Here is a 25777-nt window from a genome sequence, read left to right as displayed (position 1 = left end):
TACTGTGTATTAATTATTAGCCGAGGTACCTGTCACAGACAGATAATAGAATAATTTAAAAATAAATTATTAAAAATATTTGTTCTCTCTTGCACTATTGGCTCTGAGGGTAGGGATTTGCACTGGCAATCGGAAGGTTGCCGGTTCAAATCCCATATACGCCAAAAGTGACTCTACTTCGTCGGGCCCTTGAGCAAGCCCCTTAACCTGTAATTGCTCCGTCCTGGGTATGACGTTAATCTGCATCTAGCCCTGCATGTAGGAAAAACATGGGGGTTGGTGGCAGAATTGCAATCCAGCCACCATAAAAAACCTCACACTGTTCTACTCCATCTGAACTAGTGTGTGTTGAGCCATTGCATGGCTGCACTTGGGTCCTAATCTGGGATCCTGTGGTGGTTTGTCTGGTGCTGGATGCGGCAATGCACTATATCAGTGCACCATGCACAGTTGCACTATGCGGACCTTCGTGTGTGTGAACATTTCTTCACCAGCGCCCCCACTCTTGAGTGCATTTATATAAAGCATGCATCTCAGACTCGTTCATTATTTGCAAGGTACCTTGCCTCTTGTCCAGTTTTATATTTGCCATATTTGAAGGCAACTCTCTCTACATGGCTCATACTCCTTTACTCCTCCACATACATCTCACCCTCTCACTTCTTCTTATGTTACGTCACCAAAGCCAAACTAACAAATCACAACAGAGCCCAACTGACCAATCCAATTGCTCTGAGAAACTGGACACACACACCTTAGTGTTTTATTATATAGTAGATTTTCTAATTTTTGTAATGTGTTAACATATGCATTAGTTTTTTTAGTTCTCTGCCTTGTCCCCTTTACATAGACTCCAAGGGGGTGGGACCACCTAATGATGTACCAGGAGGACTATCCCAAGCAGTATTTAAGGAGAAGCTTTAAGGACACTGCAGCTTTGGCACTGAACTTTTTTGATTGCAATTCCTGTTTATGATGCACAAATAAATCTTTTGTTATTTGGATGACTGTCTTTGATTCCTGCTTCAATAATAAGGTGCTTTCTTTTGGTTTGAGATCCTTAGATATGTTTGTTACTTTTTGTCCTGCCTTGCCTTCATGAGCACCTTTTTGAATTGTTGAACGTGGTCTTTTGAAGCTTTGATGTTTGTAACAGTTTTCTAGGTATTTGTTTTTTTTTTTTTTTAGATTTTTACTGTTTAAATCCCTTACTATGATTTTTGGGCTCATTCAGACAGGAAGCATGCCTTTTGAGTTTGGGGGTAGGCCAGTCTAGGGTGAGGCCTACTCAGTGGGTGGAGGTCTATGGTCTGGTCTTTCAAACTTTTGAAGACTATATTCCCATTGTTGCTATTTTTGAGTATTTAGGGATCACAACAAACAAGCTCATTGAATCATGGAAGATGACCTAAATTATTTAATTTAAATGTATTGGTTTGTTTGGGTGGCACAGTGGGCCTGAGTTCCATATTCCTTGTAGGTTTAAATGGCATTCTCCAGTGTACTCCAGCTTTCTCCCTTATCCCCTAGATATTTATGTTTGCTGAATTGTGCATTTGTACCTTGCAAAGATTGCAAAGATTTATCTTACTATCAACAATTGTTTCCTTCCGTATGACTAATGCTGTCAGGATTAGTTCTAGCTGCCCTTTACCTAATAATTTATAAAGTAGGTTGAATAAATGGAAAGACTAATGATTCATAAAAATGTAAATCTTCATGTACATGGTTGTTGCATGTGTATATTTTGGCTCACCTGCCTGAAACAGGCCAGCAGACAACAACCCATGTGGGATACCATTGGAGATAGCATATCAAGCAGAGCTGCCAGCTCGGTTCTGTTTCTGTTTGTTCAAGGTATACAGGAGGGATTTGAATCTTGTCCAAGCTGCCAGGAAAATAAAGCAAATTTAACCCAATGCAGGCTGCTCACTGCTCACAGCTGTCAACCCAAAGGTAAGGTTCTTCAGTAATGGGATATGTTCTTTATAAATCATACCATACACAGCATTTAAATGGGGGATGCAGGCTGGCACTGACAACAGTACATACCACAAAATTGAAGTGCTGTGAATATTCTGAATAATACAATCAGGGTCGATTGGTACTTGTGAAGAAAAAGATGAAAATGTGCAAAATTAATCCGTGAATATTAATGTAGGGCTGCATGGTGGTCCTATGGTTATTGCTGCTGCCTGACAGCTCCATAAGACTTGTATGCGTACTCTTTGTATTTTCTTCTGCAATCCTTCATTGGTGTAGGCAGGTACTAATAATGAATGAATGAGTGACTATTACAGCCACAAACTCTTTCTGTTCTTTCTTTAATGAAAGAAGGCAGTTTGTAACATCAACAACTCAAATGTCTCCTTCTCTGCTGGTCTTTTGAGTTTAGTTTCCTCAACAACTTTCAGTCATTCACCTCTACCCTCCACACTCTCACTCCCTAGCCCCACTAAATGAATGTTCAGTGCTCCTATGCACCAACAAAGCTGCTCAGCTTGAATACCTCTTGCACCGATTACTTGCTCAGAGTGGCTTGAATGCCTCCACATGATTTGGTTAATAAACAAGACACATTCAATTATACTAATGAGAAAATCTTAAAAGCCTGGTTTCTTTCCTACTTGCCATGTGAGGGATGGCAGACTGCCCCACACAGCTGTTTTTGTGAACAGCACTTGGCTTGTCTTTCTGCCAACAAAGGGCACAGAGCTTCCATTGTGAGAACGAAACAATCTCACCTCAAGCCTGTCCCCCTCCTTGGCGCTAAAAGAGACCTTGTGAGGAGTGTAAGGTTGGCAGGTCAAGTATCTGCTTTTAACTGCTCCCTTGACTCCATACTTTATTTGAGATCAGCGACGAGATTTCTACATTCTCAGACGAGGCTTCTTTTAACATTTATGTCCAAAATTTGATTTAAAAAATGCCCCTATACTGGTAAAATGAAGTCTGGTGTGGGGGAGTTTCTGTTTTCAATTAAAAGTTCTGTTCCACAGACTGTAGTAGATGTACCATAAATTGTCTTGTTTATTTGGCAGGAGGCACAAGACACAGTGTTTTTCGTAATTTCAGATGTAAAACCAAATGGTAAACATGCGGCCTCATCAATAACCAAAAGGGGCTATGAGGTTTCTATGTCTTTCTGAAATACTGAACTAGACATACATTTTAATTGTTTCTTTCAATTAGATAACAAACAAATAAATAAGTTGAGCTAGAAAGATACCCTATGGATGACATGGATCTTTTAGGATAGGACACATCCGATATAAAAATATGCGATTGGCTTCATAGCTTCACACTTGATTCCTTAGCTGTCCTCCCTATCAAGATTACATGTTCTCCTGCTTTACATTAATTCCCTTGTACCTACTTGTCAGGCTAAATTACAGCTACATGACGTCAGTGTATGAATGACCGTGTTGGAGTGTGTCCTGAACGGACTGATGTCTCACCTATAGGACTCCCAGAGCATTTACTGGTTTTTGCAGCCATGTTCACATAAGCAGATGTAGAAGATGGATGAACATAAACATGTGCTGCTTAGGTTGGAAACTACTATCTAAGATACACTATTCAGAAATAAAATAACTCATAACTTGACAAATGAAAGACTAGCATTTCTAGAAGTCTAGCATCTTAATAAAAGCCACAAACTGGTGTAAATTTACCTTTTTGTTTAGTACAGTGCCCACACAAAGTATCCACTCCCTTGGACGTTTTCAGAGGTTATTGTTATACAGCATTGAATGACAGTGGAGTTAATTTGGCTTTTTTGACAATGATCATCAGATAAACACTCTTTTTTTGTCAAAGTGAAAACAGATCTCTGCAAAGTGAACTAAATTTGTGTGTTCATTGTTTTTGTGTTTGAACTTGCAGTACCACATATCCGCCTTGATGCAGACTTACTTTAGCTACGGTGACTTTTAACCCAACGGTTTAACAGTGCCATTATTTTAGTACATTTACTACTTGTATACAGTGACATGAATAAGCTACAGGAGAGTGATTCTTGGGTTTTTATGCCTACATTTATTTTTAATGTTTGATTTTGTTTTATCATATTCTGTTGCACTAAACCAGTGCTTTAAAAATCCAGTCCTGGATGATCTCTACGAGTACAGGAGTTTGTTCCAATCTATGTCACAACGGGTGAGTTATTTTACTTTAAACTGATTTCTTTATTTAATTAACTGGTCTTTTTTCCAGCTCATATTCTACATTTAGAAAAGATAAGTATAGAGGTGTACTTTCATAAACAGTTTGAAATACTAATTTTTCATAGTTTTTAGTTCTAAATTATTTTTGTGGTTTTCTTATTAAGTCATTTTTTCTGTGGCTTTTTGTCCATTAATTGTTTCCAAATAATGACAATTAACGATGAGCAGAATAGACACCAGGGCAAATGAAAGTCTATTCTGTATAGGTGAGCCCATGCGCTTATGCAGCCACTTCACATTTCTCCTTGGCTTTGGGCTTGTTCAGAAGTAGTGTGAACCTGTGGCATTGCCACTGTGTAGCATGAGGTTCTTATTGCTGTAGTGTGTTGGATACGCACTCTGTAGAAACTCTGTACAACCGCCCTATCCCGACACAGACAGGCAGAGACACAAGTGCAGCACACAACATATTTCATTTACAGCTGGGAAGCCATTTTTCTTTGCTCGCCAGAGCACAGCACAATACAGAGCACCAAAGAACATGGTTCACAGTCCTTTCCTTTCTCTCGCTTTCTTCCACCTCTGCTCCTCCCTCAAGCTTCGTCCGCTTCCTCCCGACTCTGGCTCCCTGAGCATTGGTGGCTGGCTCCTTTTATAGGACACCTGGAAGCACTCCAGGTGTCCAATGACCTCCTTCTGGTAGCACTTCCGTGTGTGAGGGAAGTGCTGTCAAACAGGGCTCCACAAATGTCCAGGCGCTGAGGAGGGGGCTACCCTCTAGCGTTCAGGGCAAGATAATGTCCTGGACTAGCTCTCTCCCCCAGTCCTTCCACTGTCGAGGCATCCCGGCTGGGTATGGGCCCTGGCTGTCTGCCACAACTCTCAGGTAAATTCTGTGGGATTTGTATTATAATCACAAATCAGCCCACCAGTGTACACCAAATTACCCCCATTACTAAATTAGTTCCTCCCATGGTCTCTTTGTCTCACTTCCATCTGGCAGAAGGAACTGTAGCATGCGAACCAGTTCTGCCAGGTACTACAAGAGCTCCTACTTCTTTGCTGTCCAGACTCTGAGCTGCACCCCCTGTCCTCAGATCTGCCCCTAATAGCAAATTTATATGCAGTACATTTGTTAAACTTGTCACTGTTGTTTTTGATTATTACTTTTACTATTATTATTTATTTATTTATAACTATTTCTAATTATTATGATTTATTTACTTATCTGTTATTTAGTTTTAATTATTTATTTATCAATTATGGTATATTTCTTTTCTGGCACTGTGTTTATGCCTATTTTGCATCACAGTCCTGGGGAAAGTTATTTCGTGCCACTGTATACTGCAATAGAGTGTATGGATGGTATGACAATGAAGCAACTTGACTTTAATTGTTATGGAGTTGACCCAGTTATTCACATTCACTCACATGGAGCCAGTTTGGAGAGGTAGGATGCCAGAGAACAGCTCATACAGGCAAATGGGAGACATAGTTGTCAGACTGGGCGATTTCATACCCAACTGGACTATTTTTAAACCCATTATGTGTGAAAAAAATAACTTGGGTGTGGCAATTTTTCTTGAAATTGTGAGTGATTTTTCTATTTGCATTTCCAGGCCTCTTTTTTCCAGCCTAATGACAGTGAAATGTCACACATCCTCCTTCATTTAAAATTTAAACCCTGTCTGGGTCACAGATAGTTACAGTTTATTCAACCAATGACTTGTCCGTCACAGTTGGCACTACTCAATTATTGATAAAATTGCAATGGGAATTATGGCTGATTAAACACCTGTCTGAAAAAGTAAAGCACATATGGGTGTTGAAAACAGGAAAGCAAAGGTGAAATAAGTACAGTAATGAAAGAATTTTAGCAGTAATTCAACTACTGTCGGATCATGTTTGTAAATGTGTACAAAATCTGTAAAAATATTTTTATAAATAGAAAAAAAAACAGTGTTCAAAAAGGTATGGAAAGATACTGACAATTTCCAACAATTGATTGCTTCTGTCCTTTGAGACAATGCGAAGGTTGAAGCTTGCAACAGAGTTGGTTAAGTGATTTTTATTTGACTGAAACATTCATAAAAAACAGTAAACCGTTTAAAACCAATTCTGAATTTGGTAGCATGTTTTTTTTAAAGAGATGGGTCCTGTGTGAACAAAGTGTGCTGTATTTTACCAGGATATTTGAATTTGGACTGCACGGGTTTAATGGTGTTATAATTTTCAAATAAGAAATAAATAAATAAATAAATAGAAAGTTTTCCATGATGAACACGAAAGAATATAAGATACAAAATATTTAGCTTAATAGCCATGAAGGGCACTTCCATTTTGTGAAGTTTTGTTATACCATTGTCTTGGAAATGAGCTGGATATTAACGATGCATGACATCACTTATGTGAATGGATAAAGGGTCAGCACTGGTGGTCAGTCTCTATCTGAGATTGTGGATATACTAAAAAAAACTGTAGCTTGCAATCTTTGTGCATTTTTAGTCTTCTGGTTTTATACTTTATAGGCATGTCGCTTTGACTTTGGTTTCTCTTTAACGTATTGAGTTTTGGAATCTCTCTTATTTATTTTCTGGTCCTAACTCTTGTTTTGTTTATTGACAACATCTTTTCTCTCAGTGCTTTTAACTTGTCACTAATATTTTTCATTGTAGCAGTACACGTTGCAACTAAGGAACCAGCAACAGATATTGTGCCAATCTATCCTTGGCACCCTTGTATATATTTAATTATAAATACTGTCACAGAGGGCCAGGGTCTTTGTCTGGCTGGGACACCTCTTCACTGTATGGACCAGGGGAGCAAACCTGGTCACTGCTGGACATCGTCCGACTTCGAAGGGTAATAAGCTTGATGTGTCTTTCATCTGCTGCACTAAGTTTCCTTGGCCGACCACTGCGTCTACGATCCTCAACGTTGCCCGTTTCTTTGTGCTTCTTCAAAAGAGCTTGAACAGCACATCTTGAAACCCCAGTCTCCTTTGAAATCTTTGTCTGGGAGACATCTTGCTGATGCAGTATAACTACATTGTGTCTTGTTGCTGTGCTCAATCTTGCCATGACATAAGACTGTCTTCCACAGCCTCACCTTGGTAGCAGAGTTTGGCTGTTCCTCACCCAATTTTAAGCCTCCTACACAGCTGTTTCTGTTTCAGTTAATGACTGTGTTTCAACCTATGTGTGACATTGATGATCATTAGCATCTGTTTGGTATAATTGGTTGATCATACACCTGACTATAATCCTACAAAATCTCTGACTTTGTGCAAGTGTACCTATAAGAATTGATGATGGTTTGAAGGCAAAAGGTAGTAACACCAAATATTGATTTGATTTAGATTTTTCTTTTGTTCGCTCACTTTGCATTTTGTAAATTGATAACAATAAACAATCATTATTTATATTTCTGAAAGCATTCTTTGTTTACAGCATTTTTTCACACCTGCCTAAAACTTTTGCACAGTACTATATATATTATATACACACATACATACATACATACACACACATTCATATGTTGCCTTCTGTGACTCAGGTGTATCTTAGTTATATATGGTGGCTTCAGGACAAATATGTACTGTTTTGCTAGGCTGATGCAACACTGAATTTGTCTGCATCTACCTAACAAGTGTCTACCAAAGATTCAATACATGCTTTAGAACTGGGATGGGCCAAAGACCATTAGTAAGAAATGTCACCTCTCAGGGAGATGGATCATTCCTTTAATGTGAATAAGAGTTTAAAGGACATGCTTCATGCATGTGTGAATAGTCTAATGTGCATTACTGCGTAGCCTTTAAAATGGCATCAAAGGCAATGTGCAAACATGCATTTGTGCTAATTTAGTTTCATCACAAACGGTACATGGTCAAATACTCATTACTTACCTTAGTTACAGCCAATATGTAGAGTGAGTGGCAATGACTGGGCAAAATTTATGAAAACATGATAACAACACCCAAAACTTTTTATGCACAAGAGGATGAAAAACATTTTAAAATAATGACACAATGAAAAGCAGATCCTTCCTTTCTTTAAAGGATAAGTTTGGTATTTTTTAGGTCAAAGTTATTTTCTCACAATCACGATATACTGTACATTAATTTGCCAAGGGAAATTGAGATTTTAAGTGTAACCATTTTTTAAAATTTCACAAAATATAGCGACTGTTCTTAAAAAGGTGTGCATGGTGCACTGGTCTGAATGTGAAACTGAAAGCCTTTAAACATACTAGATATGTTCACTTTGAAGCGGCTAAGATTTCAGTTTGAGGAAATGTGCCTTCTGCATTTCTGAGGTATGTTTATGACATCAAAAAAAAATGGAAGTAAATAAATTTTATCACAAATTCTTGGTGGTATTTTATGGGTACATACAGTACCTGTCTGTTCACAGCCATTGTCATGTGTGGACTTTCATGTAAATAAAGAAATAAAATAGCACAAAACCACGCAAAGGTGTGAATGTTTAGTGCAACGCTGTCTTTCTGTTAAATTCAAAAAATAAAGTTTTTGTAGTTTCCATCAACCCCATTACACTAATCACAATGCTTGGTGTACTGGTTTACTCTTATCTAATATTTCTAGTATGTGATTTATTCATTCTTATCTTTATCTTATTTGTACTTTGTTTTCATTTTCTTGTTTTTTCTTTGTCACCTTGTAAAGCGCTTTGAGCTACATCCTTTGTGTGAATGTGCTGTTTAGAAAACAATGTTGTTGATTTGACTTTGGCAGTTGTTTGGAGCCTTGCTGTAGCCTCTGAATGCAAACTTTGTTTCTATTGACTCACATATTCAATCTGTTGGAGCTCATACCGATTCATAGTGTGATCTCAGGGTGACCAAAGAAGGCAGTGCAAGTGGGAGATGACATCAAGTGTGACAGAAAATAACCAAAACCATAAGGGCAGGCAAGAGTCTTTTACTGGAAGATGAACATCCTGAAATATGTACCAAAGTCGTAGTGAAGAAGGATACTAGCCACAATGCCTCCATGGAAGTGCCTATCAACTTTCCCTAACATTAAGCGAGATGCCAAAAGCACAAAATTTGAGCACAGGTGATGTGAGGGGCAAACAAAAGGGTCTGAATACCAGAGAGATATCAAAAGTACAAATCAACACAAGCCAGATACACAGGGATGAAAAATCAAATCTGAATAAGTAAAAAGGTCCTAACAGTACCTAGATTTGTTGCCCCATAATGAAATTATAAAAGACATTTGTTTTGTTTCCTAATACAGTATATAAAGCTGAATGTGTGTTTATCCAGTATGCAAATCCACAACGCTGAACTAATCTCTCTAATACAGATTAGTCATTTGTGCAGGAGATGACCATAAACTGTTTTGTCCTGAAACGTAATGTTGTAACCACCCCCACACTTAATGAGAGAAGTGCCCCTAAGGGACATTTTTTTGAATGAAATATTAGTTTGGGGCCAAAGTTTATGCTGCTGGAGAATTTATTTACTGAATGCATCTACACTTTATTCCAGTCCAGGCAGGTCTCGTAACCCTGCCTAGTACATTTATAAAGTCCGCACCAGACATTAAAACTAACACAAAATAGTGGAGCTCACATGAAAAGCATGCAACAAGATACCACTTTGAAAATGTTACTGTCAAAATGATAAAAATACTTGGGGGTACATCAACATTCCATAAATGCACAAAAAGCACACAAATGGGAAACTGGAATCCCAAAACACAGATTAAAAAAATATCATTCACGGATGAGGCTAAATAAATCCTCAATTTCATAGTCAGACATATCCACCTTAATAAAAGCATAAGTGTCTGTCTGTGTGTTTGTCCGGTTGCTGTGTCTCTCTTATTTCAAAAGATGGCGAATCATAAACATTTTTAGTAGTAAAATTCATTGTAATTCCGATATATGGCACATACAAATATTAACACAACTTTTACGAATCTCATACCAAATCAAAAATAACAAAGACATGTGCATTGCATAGGGCACTGCAAACGTTAACACTGAGGTCCGAGTGACTATTTAGATTTCAATCAGTTTTGGAAGGGTAGCTCATCTAGTGGCTAGTATAAAATGAAAACTTAGTTGTCTAAATACCGAAACAAATCTTACACTAAATACTCTAATTATTCTCAAAGCAACAGCAAATACAGAAGTCATAAAATGAGCTAAAGGAAACCACCCACCTTTGAGTTAAAGAAGATAGCTTGAGTTCTTTTACAATGACAGAATCTTACAGAACTAGTTTTTTGCAAAACACAGATTTACAATGCAAGTTGTAAGGGACAACAGACATGAGCTGGCGTCCCGAACGGGATAGGGCATGGTTCATCACCCGGCCAGGAGGCCAATGTAATTAAGGAACAGGAGGAGACACTGAATTCAGAGCAGTGGCTTCCCCGATACGGTAGATGGTGGAACACCCAAACCAGGATTCCCACACAGATAGCTGAAAGGCATAATGGGAATTGTAGTTCCATGGGGCAGCCTGGTTGGGTTTCATGAGGGCCGTCAGAGGGAGCTATTGGGTTTAGTAATTCCTACTTTGTAAGACTTCTAATTGACCCAAAAGTACTTCCATCAGGCTGTGCCTTAGCACCAGAAATGCTCCCGGGTACAAGATAAAAGGAGCCGCTCTGCCACCTCCATTCGATTCAGTGTTGAGAGAGGAGATAGGCAACACTCACCTGGGAGGAGTGGAGGAGAAAGAAGAGAGACAGAAGATAATGCATTGTCATTTGGTGGTGTGAAATTGTTAAAGGGGTCTTTTGTAAGGTATTTGTTAATAATAAACCTTACGTTTTTACTGGGGACTTGTGTCTGGGGTTTGGGGTTCTATGGCGGCCTCTGTGGTTCACAAAGTGAGAACTCAAGAAGTAGACCAATACTGAAAAACATCCATCCATCCATTTTCCAACCCGCTGAATCCGAACACAGGGTCACGGGGGTCTGCTGGAGCCAATCCCAGCCAACACAGGGCACAAGGCAGGGAACCAATCCTGGGCAGGGTGCCAACCCACCGCAGGACACACACAAACACACCCACACACCAAGCACACACTAGGGCCAATTTAGAATCGCCAATCCACCTAACCTGCATGTCTTTGGACTGTGGGAGGAAACCGGAGCGCCCGGAGGAAACCCACGCAGACACGGGGAGAACATGCAAACTCCACGCAGGGAGGACCCGGGAATCGAACCCAGGTCCCCAGGTGTCCCAACTGCGAGGCAGCAGCAGCGCCACCCACTGCGCCACCGTGCCGCCCTACTGAAAAACATTCTATGCTTTAAAAAGCACAGATTTCAGGTTTGGATGGGTATCCCATAGACGCTGTTTTAAATCACAAAAATAGCAGTATTTTTAGAAATTTGTGAAAAAACACCTTGATAAAGAACACAATTTTCTGTGACAAATTAATATATAACATAATTGTGAAAAAATAAAACTTCAGCTTGAAAAATGCTAGACGACAAGTGGTTATTATAGTAACTATTGTGCTTGAAAACAGATCATTTCAATATGAACAAGGATATGCAAAAGAAGGATTGATCTTAAATGTAACAGCCACAGGGGAAATGTAAAACACATTTTACAATGTAGTCAGGTAAACCATTATATCTAAATGCAAATGAGTATGCCACATTAGATGCTGTCATAATTTATTTCTTATGAATGACTTCTTGTTGACATTGCAGATAAATGGTTGGCAAAAATTCAGCAGTGAAGTTACTGTATTTACACAGTGAAACAGAAAACTCTCGATGATAAGATAACATGGCACCTCCAAGCAGTGCTATGTGGGGAATGGGTTAAAATATGTTAAAATTATAAATATGATAGCCAACTGCACATTTTATTATTACCTACATTTCTCTTATCCATATACTTCCATTTTGAAAGAGATAAAATTAAAGACCGTGGAAGTATAATAATAAAAAAGCACTACAAGAACAAAGGAACACAATCAGTATATGTTCCCTAGCTAAAAATGCAACACTTTCTTATCTTTTTTAGAACTTTAGTTGCAATCTTCTTAGTTGATCTATGGAGGCTATGTCCACACTTCTGTATTTTAATTTAAAAATGACAATTTTAAACAAAAATATCAATCTACACTAGGGTTTTGACATGATTTACGGAAGTAAATCACTTACACAAAGCACGTGTACACTGGCAGAAAAATTCTTGAATGGATGGGAATGCTGCTGGCCACAACATTTTTAACAAATCTGTAGCAAATAGTAAATTATTTTCCTTTTGCTCATATATGCAGCATTCAAACTATATAAAACACAATTTAGATGCCTACAGGTAAACAACATAACAAGGTATGGAAAGCAACTCCTCTGTGTCACTGTGTTAGAAAACAGTTTTCTTCTGTGAATTGTAACCAATCAGGCAATGATGTATTGTAATGAGCAAGATCCAATCAGAAAAGTGTTATGTAATCTATATATATATTTCAGCATGTCTGTCTGTTGGTTGGTTGGTTGGTTGGTACGTTTACATCAGTGTTTTGATTGGCTGAACGAAGCACTGGGAAGCGAGTGACCAATCGGATTAAAAGAAAAGCTGAAGGAAGTCACTCGACTGAAGACGAAAATGCAAAAAGAAATAAGATTTTGGATATTTTATGTTGGGCGGCACGGTGGCGCAGTGGGTAGCGCTGCTGCCTCGCAGTTGAGAGATCTGGGGACCTGGGTTCGCTTCCCGGGTCCTCCCTGCGTGGAGTTTGCATGTTCTCCCCGTGTCTGCGTGGGTTTCCTCCGGGTGCTCCGGTTTCCTCCCACAGTCCAAAGACATGCAGGTTAGGTGGATTGGCGATTCTAAATTGGCCCTAGTGTGTGCTTGGTGTGTGGGTGTGTTTGTGTGTGTCCTGCGGTGGGTTGGCACCCTGCCCTGGATTGGTTCCTGCCTTGTGCCCTGTGTTGGCTGGGATTGGCTCCAGCAGACCCCCGTGACCCTGTGTTCGGATTCAGCGGGTTGGAAAATGGATGGATGGATATTTCATGTTCTCAAACTACACCTCAAGAATTGCCAAAAACGAAGAAACCAAAAAGAAGTTTTACTGAAGAACAAAAACTGTGGAATAAACAGCGACGTGCAGTATGACAAGCAGCAAAGAGTGTTCAAATCTCGCAGCAGAGACAAAATGAATGCCAACCAGTTGCAGCTTACAGAAGCAACCGCACGGAAGAACAAACACAATTGGTTCACGAAATTAAGCGTCTGCGATTACAACAAAAACGTTCTACTGCCACTGAAATTGAAGTTGCTGAAACACGTGAACATGAACGGCAACGACAACAAGAAAGTCGGTCAAACGCAACTCAAGTTGAAATTGTTGAGAAAAGAGAACAAGAACGCGGATGCCGGAACAAAGTTAGGACCTAACACCACCTACTGTCCACCTGGGTTCGAATTCCGATTCGTCGTGTGGCACAAATAACAAAAAACATTTTATTACTAAATTTAATCATGGTACAAATAATTTTGCACTTAATGACTTTTACCCTGCAACACTGATAAAAGTCGCCTGCAGCCCGTCCTTGACGGGCACGACTACCTAGTAAGCACAAATAAATCAGAGTGCTAGAAACCACACTTTCAAAATTCTCCATTTTCACTCATCCACACCGCAATGCTGAGCTAGCATTTTCAGAAGTATACAACTCTGGAGAACGTCTTTGTTTTCATGGGTTAATAACGCTGGAATAGTGTGGATGAAAGGGGAAAATTCAGACAAATTTCTGCATTTTTAAATGAAAACATAGTAGTGTGGATGAAGCCCACTCCACATTTATTTAAAAGCTCAACAAGGCTTGCCAATCCTATCCACTTAGCCCCTCCAAAATAACATGAAGTCTAGCTTTGAAGGTCCCTAAAGTCCTACTGTCTTCCACACTACGCGATGTAAAAGCCTGACGTATGCTATTATATTAGCAAAACTAGATTTTTTATATTGTATTGGTCTTTGGAAAGTTTATATCAACACATTATGATACCAAACAACTTATTAACTAGTGACAACAAAAACATCATTTTAGAACAATTACCTAGTGAAAAAGTAATGCAGGGTTGACTTCCTGCCATTAACCTGTAGAGCAACATTGCAGCTGTGCATCTCACTGGAAGGTTCAATGGATAATGATTCAATATGTCACTAGACTGAAATATGGGATAAAGATGGCAACATGCGGAGGGGCTTGTTAGCGCACAAATAAAGAGCAAGTGGGAACATTCACAAGGCTGGGGTTTGGCCTGTCACTGAAGGTGCAAACATTACTTTGATCAATCTCCAAATGATGATGAAAGATGTTGTCCTGATCTATCAGAGGTCTTTAATGACAAAGTAGCCTACCAGGGGAGATATGCCAGGAATCCACATGACCAGCTCCTGTCCTTGAGCCCGAGCCTTACGAAGCTTTGTGGCTGTCTGATTGTAGGTTCGTCTGAACACAGTGCTTGCCAGAGTCCCTAGTCTCCTGTAGCTGCTGGGCTGTGAATCAGTAGCACTGGCAGCAACACATGCTGTAATGAGAGAAGCCCGACCACATGAATAATTTTTAATACATGGTGAAAGTGAGTCACATGGCATCAGCAAAGAAAATTGAAATAACACTGGCCCTAAAGTTTTATTTGGTGCAGGCACCTGATAAAGTCACAGCAGTGAGAGCCAAACTGTTCAAAACAGAAAACATTTACAATAACTGTATAGAGCTTAACAGGAATAAGGATGCACGTGATGAAATCAACCGATGTCCAATCCGAATTTAAGGTCTCCTCACCACAAAATCTTTTCAATACACATCATCTAATTTTTTTTATCAAAGGATACAGGCATTACTAATAAATGGAAATATGGCTTCTCATATTTAACATCTAAAATACAGCAGTCCAAATCAGTAAAATAGAAACAAAGTACTGTTTAATGGTTTTGTGCTCTTTTCTAAATATTGTGTGTAATTTATTTTTATTTCCCTCCATTTTAAAGTCTGTGATCTCTGGACAGAAATCCCGAAGTCGTTGTTATTCTTGTGCTGTGGCCCTTCCTTTCACATCCGTCAGCAGACTATTTTTCTAAAGTAAAAAGGGTGGAAAAACCGTTACACAGACGATGACTTCATAAAAACAAATTTCAGCACCGAAAGTTTAATTTGTCAGTAGACTTCCATCCATCCCTCACTTTCCAAACCCTCTTTAGAAATTCATGTGCAGTCAAAACCTTTCCTCCTGGCATCACATATAAGGCAGCACCCAAACCTGGTGAACATTCACTTACACACAAACACACAAATTTAGAGTCACCCATTAGACTAACCCTTGGTGCAGGTAATTCCACAACTGCCTATGGTGAATCACTAAAACATTATGAGACGTCTCAAAATGACTTTCATCAGTTTAAGATGTTCTAAAAATGTAAAGTAGCATAGTTTGAAACATCTGTAATACATTCTGAGATATCTAAAGTGAATTTCAAGATATCTCAAATTAGCCATGCATGAATGGAGGCGAAGGACATTGAGTCTGAATGGGCCATGTTCCAAGCCTCCATTGTCGAAGCAGCAGAACGAAGCTGTGGTCGCAAGGTTGTCGGCGCCTCTCATGGCGGCAATCTACTAACTCGGTGGTGGACACCTAAGGTTCATGAAGCCGTCAAGTTGAAGAAAGAGTCCTACCGGGTTTGATTGACCAGTGGGACTCCAGAGGCAGCTGAGGGGTACCGGCGGGCCAAGCATGTGGTGGCATCGGCTGTTGCTGAGACAAAAACCCGGGCATTGGAAGTGTTTGGGGAAGCCATAGAAAACGACTTTCGGTCGGCACCAAGTAGGTTCTGGCAAACCGTCAGGCGCCTCAGGAGGGGAAAGCGGTGCTCCACCAACACTGTGTACAGTGGAGATGGGGCCCTGCTGACTTCAACTGCAGATGTTATTGACCAGTGGAAGGAATACTTCGAGGATCTTCTCAATCCCACCAGCATGTCTTCCTTAGAGAAGGCAAAGCTGGAAGACTCCAGGGGGGGCCTGTCCATATCAGGGGCCGAGGTCTCCGAGGTAGTTAAAAAGCTCAGAGGTGGCGGGGCCCCTGGGGTGGACGAGGTTCATCCTGGGTTCCTCATGGCTCTGGATGTTGTGGGGCTGTCCTGGTTGACACGTATCTGCAACATCGCATGGACATCGGGGGCAGTGCCTCTGGATTGGCAAACCGGGATGGTGGTCCCCCTTTTTTAAGAAGGGTGACCGGAGAATGTGCTCCAACTATAGGGGGATCACACTCCTCAGCCTTCCCGGTAAGGTCTATTCAGGGGTGCTGGAGAAGAGAGTTCGGTCGATGGTCAAATCTCGGATTCAAGAGGAACAATGCGGATTCCGTCCCGGCCGTGGAACACTGGACCAGCTCTACACCCTGGCCAGGATCCTGGAGGGTGCATGAGAGTTTGCCCAACCAGTCCACATGTGTTTTGTGGATTTGGAGAAGGCGTTCGACCGTGTCCCTCGAAGCATCCTCTGGGGTGTGCTCCGAGAGTACGGGGTACAAGGCTTGTTGTTACGAGCCATTCAGTCCTTGTACAGGAGGAGCAGGAGCTTGGTCCACATTGCCGATAATAAGTCGGACTTGTTTCCTGTTGAGGTTGGACCCCACCAGGCCTGCCCTTTGTTGCTGATTCTGTTCATAAGTTTTATGGACAGAATTTCTAGGCGCAGCCAAGGAGCGGAGGGGGTCTGGTTCGGTGACCTCAGAATCTCGTCCCTGCTATTTGCGGATGACGTGGTTCTGTTGGCTTCATCGGACAGTGACCTCCAGCTCTCACTGGAGCAGTTCGCAGCCGAGTGTGAAGCGGCGGGGATGAGAGTCAGAACCTCTAAATCCGAGCCCATGGTTCTCAGCCAGAAAAGGGTGGAATGCTCTCTCCGGGTTGGGAACACATTACTGCCTCAAGTGGAGGAGTTTAAGTATCTCGGGGTCTTGTTCACGAGTGAGGGAAGAATGGAGCGGGAGGTCGACAGATGGATCGGTGCGGCATCCGCAGTAATGCGGGTTCTGCAGCGGTCCGTCGTGGTGAAGAGAGAGCTGAGCCAAAAGGTGAGGTTGACGATTTACCAGTTGATCTACATTCCTACCCTCACCTATGGCCACGAGCTTTGGGTAGTAAAGAGCAAGATCACGGATACAAGTGGCCGAAATGAGTTTTCTCCGCAGGGTGGCTGGACTTTTCCTTAGAGATAGGGTGAGGAGTTCAGTTATCCGGGAGAAACTCGAAGTAGAGTCACTGCTCCTCCGTATTGAAAGGAGTCACTTGAGGTGGTTTGGGCATCTGGTCAGGATGCCCCTTGGACACCTCCCTGGGGGGGGTGGGTTTCAGGAATGTCCCACTGGGAGAAGGCCACGGGGCACACCCAAGACACGCTGGAGGGATTATATCTCCTGGCTGGCCTGGGAACGCCTCGGGGTCCTCCCAGAGGAGCTGGAGGAGGTGGCCGGGGAGAGGGAGGTCTGGGCTTCCCTGCTAAGAAAGCTGTTTTAATAATTCTGGGAATACATTAGCAAAATTTACAATTCAGATATCTTAAAGTAAATATCTCCCTTTCTTGCTGATGTTAACAACTTTTCTACTTTCATATTCACTTCTGCTCTTGTTCATGTTCAGCGATCGCTACCTCGACCTCAATCTCTTTAATATGATTTTTGAAAAAAGTGGCCAACTGTCTTTATGAAAACCATCATGTGATGGTTCTGGAAAACTAGCTGCCCCGTTTGAGCTTTACTAGTGCACAATACACCACAGAGAAGTCAAATGTCTTCAATGGTGATGTTGTCATACGATTCAATTAATCAATCAACGTTTATTTTATTTGGTCCCACTGATACGATCCACCGTCACAAGGTGCTTTTCATACTGTAGTGTCCTGTTTTCTTCTGCAGTACTGGAAAAGATGAAGTGAACAAATACAGTAAAAGAAACTGGACTTCAACATGGACTCAAGTTCAGGCTCATTATCATGTCTATAAACTACAATGACATTCTTACTTGCATGTCTCTAACTGACTACTGACAGTAGATGATTGTAATACCATATATTCCGTGTCAATTTCCTTAATGTGCTTATCTAGGGCAGGGACACGGGGTAGCTGGAGCCTATTCCAACAACATTGCTGTGATGAAAAGTCCGTGGCAAAGTGCAGTTTTGAAAAAAAATAATTGGGACCTTGAGCATGTAGGCTGTGATTGGGTGTGGGTGTGTGAGAGTATGTGTCGTTCCAGGGTTGATTTAGGTGCTTGGCTGATTGCGCACTAATGTGCAAACATGAGCGGATCAGTCAATATTTGGTGTAACCAAGCGACGCGTCAAGCAAATGTATAATCACCTTTAGATCTCCATTGATATTCGACATTTATTTCCGACATTAAATTTTTTCTTAAAGTAACTTTATGTTCTCCTACTCCTCTTCATTTTAGTAGAATTTGCTGTATGTTATCAAGATGGACAGCTTTCAAGTGGAATTGTGAGGAGTCAATGAACAAGGTCCATTTATCCACATTGGGTTCGTGGACAACATTCCTCCTAAATTAAAAAAAATCACTTTGATTGAAATAGTAATATTTCAAAAATATATATTTAGTCTTTTTGTCCATGCACTTGACACTAAATGATGAAAATTGGAAGGTTGAGTCATAAGAAAACTAAGCTTGATAGGAAAAGTCTGACTTAGTATGCTTACAATGCCCATCACAGTCCTTGGGACAAAACTCTTCTTCATCAGAGTAATCGTGACCATAGTCAACCTGATGTGGGACAGCAAAGTGATGTTTTAAAGACAAAAACAGCTTTGTCTATTTTTATCTGTGTTAGTTCTGTAAATTTTTGTCTAAATTAAGGGCATATCAATCTCAGTGCTACAGACCCAAGGATATTGCAGTGTTCCCTAACCATAAGCCTTCTAGAGTTCACCAGTTCTTCCCAAGCGGGTTCTCCAATCAAATAATGAATTTATTCCTTGGCTCTATATGATAGATTCCACGTTCTGGCCTCTGATCAGGAGTTTACTGGACTTGATGCTATTTTGGAGACATTATGTGAAATGGACTGACAAGTTTGTTAGGCTGAACGGCCTATTTTAATGTTTACCCAGTGGTCTAACTACTTCCCTCACTTGCAAACCAGCATTTCCTAGAGAGACCCTGCATTTCTATGGATTCTGTCCAAGCCCGATATCACTGATATTTTTTCTCTTTATACCATCTAGGCTGTATTTAATATCACCTTTCAATAGCTGAACACCATCCCAAGGTTATTTACAATTACAGATCGTTGGAGCACAGATAAGAGAAGTTACCTCCTCAGGGATACACATGGAGTCTCTATAGTACAAAGAAGGAAATGAGCTGTAATGGAGAGTGGTGACTAGCTGTATCTTGATTCACACATACCCTGTACATATGATAAGAAAACCAATTCCATTTAGCATTGAAAATCCTCTGCATGAATGTTCAATATGCTACTGGATTTTCGCGAGTACGTCCTATCTTCACTGCCCCCTCTGACCAGCTTAGGTCTTTTTGAGTATTTTCTTTGTATTTATTTACTTTTCTTTTCAGATGATTTCTCTATTTACTTTTTTAGTGTATTTATTTACACTTTTTTGGGTCAAAGTTCTCATTAGCATGGCTCCTGTATGTCTGCTGGGCAAGTGGTATTCCTGTTGCTGAGCTGTTAATGTTCACAGTTGAGTGATAGGCCGCTCAGTGTTTTCTACAAGCAAATAATGCGAAAGTCCCAGAACTGTGCTGGACAGCAAATGTCTGCTCTGTGCACTGTTGAATTTAGGAGATGCCCTCGCAATTCAGCCAAAGGTCAGTCTGCATTTCTCAGGGACTTGAAGCTTATCTCAACAGATTATATAAAGACATCGACTAGCAGATATCCTGTTGATGTTTACTTTTTAGTGTTTACATACTGTACATAGATATATATACCTGTCACATAAAGATAAAAATGTTCTTTCACTTGTTTATCTTTTACATTATAAATTGGAGTGGTGGTATGGTAAAGTGCTTATCCTTACAACTCCAGGACACAGGGCTTGAACTGCAATATAGTCACTGCATGTTAAATTAATCGATGGCTCCAAAGAGACCAGCATGCACAAATGAAGCTCATGATGTACTGCCGAAGGCATTGGCCAACTGTGACCACAGAATTGGTTTAATAATTATTTACATTCATTTAGCACTTTTCTGCTTCACAAAGACAGTGGGGAATCACTTCAACCACCACCAATGTGCAGCATCCATTTGAGTGATGCAACAGCTGCCATCCTTGTGCCAGTACACTCATCACACATGAGCTATTAAGTGGGTGAGATAGCATGCCAATTGGAGACGGGGAAAGATTGGGGGCCAGAACCGACAAGGCCACGGTGGGTAATTTAGCTAGAACATCGGGGAAAAAACCCTGCTCTTTTTTGAGAGATACCACAGAGAAACAGGAACTTGGTTTTCCATCTCATCCGAAGGAAGATGTCATTTTTTTTTTAGAGCACGGTGTCCCCATCACTGAACTGGGGCATTGGGATCCACATACAAACCACTGGGGAAACACCCCCTGATGGCCACACCAAAAATTAATGAAAGAATTGCAATTTAGTACAAAAATTAAGAACGCACAATCTATGAATTATTTATTCATCTTTATGTCATAAAGCTGCTGTTAAAGTGGGTACTAAGAAGTACATAGAGTAAGAGGAAATCCATCCATCCATCCATTTTCCAACACGCTGAATCCGAACACAGGGTCATGGGGGTCTGCTGGAGCCAATCCCAGCCAACACAGGGCACAAGGCAGGAACCAATCCCGGGCAGGGTGCCAACCCACCGCAGAAGAGGAAATCCACTCCAGCAAAACCAGGAGTCATGGAATTCTGTGACTTTCTTCCCACAGCAGAGTAAATAAATAAATTACCACAGTATTTAGTGCTGCTGCCTCCACAGCTTCAGTAATCAGAACTCAAACTCCTGCCTGTGTGCTTTCTATGTTGAATTGGCACGTTCCTCCCAGATTTTCACAATAACTGATGATGCCAACCTGATCCAGAATGAGAATGTTAGAGTGTGTCGCCATAAGAGACTGGCTCCTACTCTTTACAACTTTATCATGGATTAAACAGGGGTGGCAGATGGATGCATTCTCTGTAAGAAGGGTCAGCATTTGTGCTACTACATGTCAAAGAAAGTCAAGAATAGCATCGCTCCATTATAACCATCAGTCCATTTTCTGAACCTGCATTCTCCACTAAAGACTGACAGAATGGCGGAGTCTGGGCAAGTCAGGAGTCAGCCTTGGATGGATGACCACCCCATTATAGATAGACTCACCCAAACAACAGTTCCCAATTAATTCAACCTACACATCTTTAGGATTTGGAATAAAACCTATGTAAAAAGGTAAAAAGCCTATTTGCATTTACAAAACACCAGCAGATAAAGATAACAGTTTCTATCTGTCTTTATTTCTTGCAGGTAAGATGAAATATTTAGAGATGCACAATGAGTCAGTAGGTGACTGTCAGCCTTGTGCTTTATAGCTTAACACCTTTAATAATAGGCCACAATACCTGCCTTATCTTGTTCACAGTCTGACAAGTTTAGGCTTTGGCACCTTTCTAAATGAGATTTAGGGAAAATTCAAATTCCGTCCACCCAAACATTTTCTGATCATTGTGGTTATGCTGGGAGCCCATGTACATGTTAGCAGAATCATTTGGAACTCACTCTGGGTGGGACACAAGTCCACTGCAGGGCATACTTGAGCATGCATCTTCATAGTCACAAACTGAGCAACTTTAGAGCCACTAAATAATTAAAGGATTTGAAGTATGTTAGGGCATGAATAACTGGACAAAAACCACAGAGACAGTGACTGGGCTAAAATTTAAACATACTGCCCTGGAGCTATGAGGCAGAAGCACTAATCACTGTGCCATCATGCTGCCCTTCTTCAGCACATGTCATTTCTCAATAGCACTCTTTCTTCAAATATGGACACTATCATGGATTTTCAAGATATTCTGAAAAAATAACTTAAAAAGTGGACAAAGTAAAATATTTCAAAGCAGATGCAAGCCGTAAACTAGAGAAGGATTTGAAACTAGATCCTTACAGTTATGAAGCAACAGTGCTAACCATTGTGCCATCACAGCACATAAATCAATTAAACTTCAGAATGGGTTGACCCTTAGTGCCCTTGATGAGCATGAATCCACATAATGCCAGGGTTGCCCGTGGCTGGAATCACTTCCTTGAACCTGGGACATCAATAGTCACATACAGAAGATGGATTGGGACATGACAATACACACACAGAGATTATGTAAAAAGTGCACTGTGAATTTTATTTAAACAAAGTGTTCAAAAAAGTGCAGTGCAGGTCTTCCTTAAATGAATGAATAATCCCAAATAAAATCCAGTGCTCTATGGGGAAGTTAAAATCTAATAAATAGAGGGAATAAAAACCCAAGGATAAAATCAATCAGAATCAGTCTTTTTTCATCACCTCTCTCTCTCATGACATCTTGGACTGCTCACCTATCTGCCGGAAATATGAAGTGAAAGCAGTCCTCTCTCCGAACCCCAGTTCTGGCTGCCTTCAATCAAGATCCACCAAGACATGCCGAGTCCAACTCCATCTTCCAGCGGCCTCCATTGGTGTCCATGGGATCCCTAGGAGCACACAATCACTCCTGCTCTCCATAATGCAGCAGGAGTGATTCTGGTTCACTCCTGGAAAGCATCTCACTTCACTTCTTCCTAGGGTTTTCCCAACTGTTTTCCTTGCGCATTGCCTCCTCAGCCATTTCTGACCTCACCTTTTGCTAATTAGCTTTCCTCGATTTACTTTACTTTCTTTTTCAACTTCCTTGTTAATCCTGCTCAGGCTCTTTTAACACTCCCTGCACCTATGTCTCTCAAAGAGCCTGACCACACTGTTTTTATTTTAAAATTGCACACTGTACAGCCACAAAAGTTATCAAGATAGCTGAAGTAAAAGAGAACTTCTGTTGGCCAGACACTTAGAGTCAGTATTACCTGTGGGGGCCAATGCCATCACTAAGCAATTACATACCTGCAGGTTGCACACTGTGGTAGTATTTTTAATAAGTAAATATAAAAAGATAAACAGATTGCCCGTCCTATTCACCTAATTTCTCCAAACTGACATCAAGTCAAGCTTAGGAGTTTCCCTAAAGTCTTACTGTCCACCAAATTACATTGTAACTTATTCCATGTGTCTGTGATTCTCTACGTGTTGAAAAACTTTCTAAAATTTGTTTAAAATTTGCCCTTAACAAGTTTATACTTTTATCCCCATGTTCTTCTTGAAAAATTCACTTTTAGGAAACAGTCTGTCTCCACTGTACTAACTACTTTCATAATGTTAAATACTCCAATCAAGTCACCTCTTAATCTCCGTTTACTTACACTTTTCAGTAACCTTTTCAGGTTCAGCTTCATCAATCTCTCCATACTTTGCATCCCAAGGGTCTCATTTATAACTCTTTACATGAATTTGCATGTATAAATATGCATATGCCAAAAAACAGATTTATAAAACCTGGAGTATGCTCATTTCTACTCAATTTACCCTTCACAAATTACAATCATCTTGTAAAATGTGTGTTCATTAATGTACCTCAAACCCCATCCCAATCATATATGGGCCATGCTAATCAACCTCATACATATGCAATCAGAATGCTGCAGACCTTCATTGGCTGTTAGTGCAGCCACATGACTCGTCCAGTAAGGCAAGATAGAAATTCTAAGTTAAAGGCAAGCAAAGAACTTTTATTTGGCAGCCAAAGAGCCGGTATAAGCAACAAGTGGAAATAGGTTGAATAGCAACATGTTACTGCTGCCGTAAATGCTATGAGCTCCGATCTCTGGTGACAAAACCGATTGCTAGTTGTTGACAGAGTGTGCATGTAACTGGAAGAAGGAAAAAAAAAAAAAAACACACACACATCTACGCTCTTTGATTTTGGTCTGTGAATAACATCTGTAATTGGAGATGTGTTTTTATGCGCCACTATGCAAGAGCAGTTCTGACAACTGTCAGTCTTATCATGGCATCACAGATGACTTGCATGTTAACAGAATAACTGCTTACGGTTAACAATAACGGCTTCATTATCGCTAGGTGCATTTATTTCAACACGAGTGAATTAAAGTGCTCTGATTATGTTAGGAGAGTACACACTGGTGCTAATAGCCTTTTTATGTTGGTAACAACATGTTATGTTACATGTATGCACACCCACAAAATACAAAAACTGGACGTAGCACTTCATCGGTTGGTTAATGGCTTCTAGCATAGTGTGTATGATGGAGTGAAGTTTGACTGAGATATTCCTGACATGTTGGTCAGTTCCCTGACAAGTGACAACATGTACAGTAGGCTATATAAACTGACGGAAAAACAAAAACATTCTTCGGTGCAAATATACAATATTGGCCCTCTTAAAAGGGAACTTAAATACAGTCTATGCATCATATTCCTTACAATTCAGCTCTAATATGTTTGTCATATCAACACACAGTACAAAAGCAGCTTGTTGATATGAATTATTATGTGTGTGAGTCTTCTTTTAGCTGGTTTGACTGCACTTCCCTTCTTGATCAAGAGTGTTGTCATTTCCCAGCTTGTCCAAAATGTTGCGTACACATGGGTCAGAGTTGTCATAAATATACACATGCTCCCCCATCATGTTTTCTTTTATAAATCCTGACATTTGTGTGGGAAGTTGCATAAGCACATTTCAATCCTCTTTCTGTGTGAACACAAGTGTTATGAATGAGGCCCCAGGAATTAGTGTAGTTGCTGTTTTCTGGACCGTCTATAACATAGCTGCCTTTTTTGTAATATGGAGACCAAAACTGTACTCAGTACTCCAGAGATGTCCTCACAAATGTATTATATAGCCGAAATATAACATGACTGTGTAAAATGTTTTGGGGGTGATGTGTATCCCACTAAGAAATATCAGGATGATGGACAAAACCTAACCCACAATTAACTTGCCAATTATATATTATATAAAAATAAATCAAAATTAAATAAAGTATATAAATAAATGTAGAGCGGAATGGTGGCGCAGTGGTAGCGCTGCTGTTTCACAGTAAGGAGACCTGGGTTCGCTTCCCAGGTCCTCCCTGCGTGGAGTTTGCATGTCCTCCCCGTGTCTGTGTGGGTTTCCTCCGGGTGCTCCGGTTTCCTCCCACAGTCCAAAGACATGCAGATTAGGTGCATTGGTGATCGAAATTGTCCCATGTGTGGGTGTGCCCTGCGGTGGGCTGGTGCCCTGCCCGGAGTTTGTTTCCTGCCTTGCACCCTGTGTTGGCTGGGATTGGCTCCAGCAGACCTCCGTGACCCTGTAGTTAGGATATAGCGGGTTGGATAATGGATGGATGAAATAAATGTTCACTTTTGAAGCTGAAATTTAAATTATATTGCAACCTATGTTATTTTGTGTTGGCTTACTTAATAAAGTTTTGTATTTTATAAACCATTTAGTGATATGAAAAGAGTTACACTGACCAATCA

General features: G+C 40.6%; 1 protein-coding gene across 9 annotated transcripts in view; it reads right to left on the bottom strand.

The window, feature by feature from the left end:
- plin1 (perilipin 1) overlaps positions 1-25777 on the bottom strand; it is a 145299-nt gene that overhangs the window by 86972 nt on the left and 32550 nt on the right. For all 9 annotated transcript variants that reach the window (XM_028822506.2, XM_051920236.1, XM_051920234.1 and 6 more), the window contains exon 6: positions 14539-14708. In XM_028822506.2, coding sequence (XP_028678339.2) covers positions 14539-14708 — 170 coding nt within the window. The remainder of the gene's footprint in view (positions 1-14538; positions 14709-25777) is intronic.

This window comes from Erpetoichthys calabaricus, chromosome 17, assembly GCF_900747795.2.
Source record: "Erpetoichthys calabaricus chromosome 17, fErpCal1.3, whole genome shotgun sequence".
NCBI classification, from domain to species: Eukaryota; Metazoa; Chordata; class Cladistia; order Polypteriformes; family Polypteridae; genus Erpetoichthys; species Erpetoichthys calabaricus.
Note: the sequence above shows the minus strand (reverse complement) of the source record. Positions and strands in the feature narration are given on the sequence as shown.